Source organism: Pelophylax lessonae (assembly GCF_965119305.1).
Source record: "Pelophylax lessonae genome assembly, chromosome: 4".
Taxonomy (NCBI): Eukaryota; Metazoa; Chordata; class Amphibia; order Anura; family Ranidae; genus Pelophylax; species Pelophylax lessonae.
This window is the reverse complement of record NC_138771.1, coordinates 190,916,306-190,917,758: the sequence shown is the minus strand read 5'-3', so window position 1 is coordinate 190,917,758 and position 1,453 is coordinate 190,916,306. Positions and strand designations below refer to the sequence as shown.

Here is a 1,453-nt window from a genome sequence, read left to right as displayed (position 1 = left end):
ATACAAAACACAACATGTCAGGTGAGGAGCAGAACGATAACACACAGTGAAGGGCTGGGTGTAGAGGGGGGACATGGCCCCATCCATTACACACATTTCACTCATCACCCCACCAGTAACATTGTTATCTCCATTATCTCACACAGCCGGTGGCCGGGAGGTCATGTGATCCCCCCCGCTCACCCCGTATAGGTTTGTCCTCCTTCTCCTCCTCCTTGGTCTTCCGCTGATCGGCTCCCAAGTAATCCGGCATGATGCTTCTGACTGGCGGAGACACACACCGGACAAATAAAATACACCACAGCGGGATTACACAGCAAACTGCACACCGCTTCCGGAAATCACAGGAAGTAGGAAGTACGTCATCGGAAACGTCCGACACTAGAGATCGCGCAGTGCGGTGTCAGCTGTGTCTTCTGTACAGGAGCCATATTAGAGGAGACCACTATAGTAGTACCTACAATAGAGGAGAGACGTTTATAGCTTAATCGCTGAGTACCGAGGGTTTCATGGCTGCCTGCTTATCCTGGGTCAAAGCTTTTCACACCTGAGTGTATCGTTTTACTTCAGGCGACAAAACACTCATATGTAAACTAGGGATCGACCGATTATCGGCAAAGCTGATATATCGGGGGCTGATATGCACTTTCCCGATATATCAGAATCGGCCCCCCGAGGCTACCGATATTGCCGATATTTCAAGAAAGTGCTTGTACCGGAGTGATGCCTGCAGCTGGAGGCATCGCCCCCATAGCCGACGGTCTGCTGTCTTGAAATGACAACCAAAGCGGCTGAGAAGCCGCTCGGCTGTCATTACAAGGAGCGGGAGGGGAGGGGACGCCCCCCCCCCTCCCTTCCACCAGCCTGCACGGCCGCCGAAGACCTGATCAAAGCCGCATTCTGCACTGATCGGGTCTCCAAGCAAAAACCCTGAAGTGATGTCATGACATCACTTCCGGGTACTGGCGCCAAATTAAAAAAAAATAACAGCATTCAAAACAGCCTAACTTGGGGTTTTTAATGCTTTTAAGTGTAGATGAGGGGCTTGGGACCCCCCAGATCCCTCCACAAATGTACCTGTGAAAAAAAAAAGTTAAATGTTGAAAATATCGGCCAATACCGATACGCGATGACCAAAATATCGGTATCGGCAATAACGAAAACTATATCGGTCAATCACTAATGTGAACAGGGGCCAGTGGCGGCTGGTGCTCAAAATTTTTGGGGGGGTGCTAATAGAAAAATGTAATAGGCATTGCTTTGCGGCAGAAAACGCTGTAAAAAATTGCGTGACTTTGAGGTCACAAAAGTGTGAAAGGGGCCTTCAGTAATCAAGGTATAGTGTGCCCCCTTCAATGCAGAGTGACCAGCATGCCCCCTTTCAATGCAGAGAGACCAGTGTGCCCCCTTTCAATGCAGAATGACCAGCGTGCCCCCTTTCAATGCAGAAAGA

At 49.8% G+C, this 1,453-nt stretch overlaps 1 protein-coding gene across 1 annotated transcript in view; it reads right to left on the bottom strand.

The window, feature by feature from the left end:
- The window catches only part of PSMC2 (proteasome 26S subunit, ATPase 2), a 31,913-nt gene extending 31,577 nt beyond the window's left edge, over positions 1 to 336 (bottom strand). Inside the window, exon 1 of the mRNA XM_082255161.1 lies at positions 184 to 336. Coding sequence (XP_082111287.1) covers positions 184 to 253 — 70 coding nt within the window. The 5' untranslated portion in view covers positions 254 to 336. The remainder of the gene's footprint in view (positions 1 to 183) is intronic.
- Positions 337 to 1,453: the final 1,117 nt, after the last annotated feature.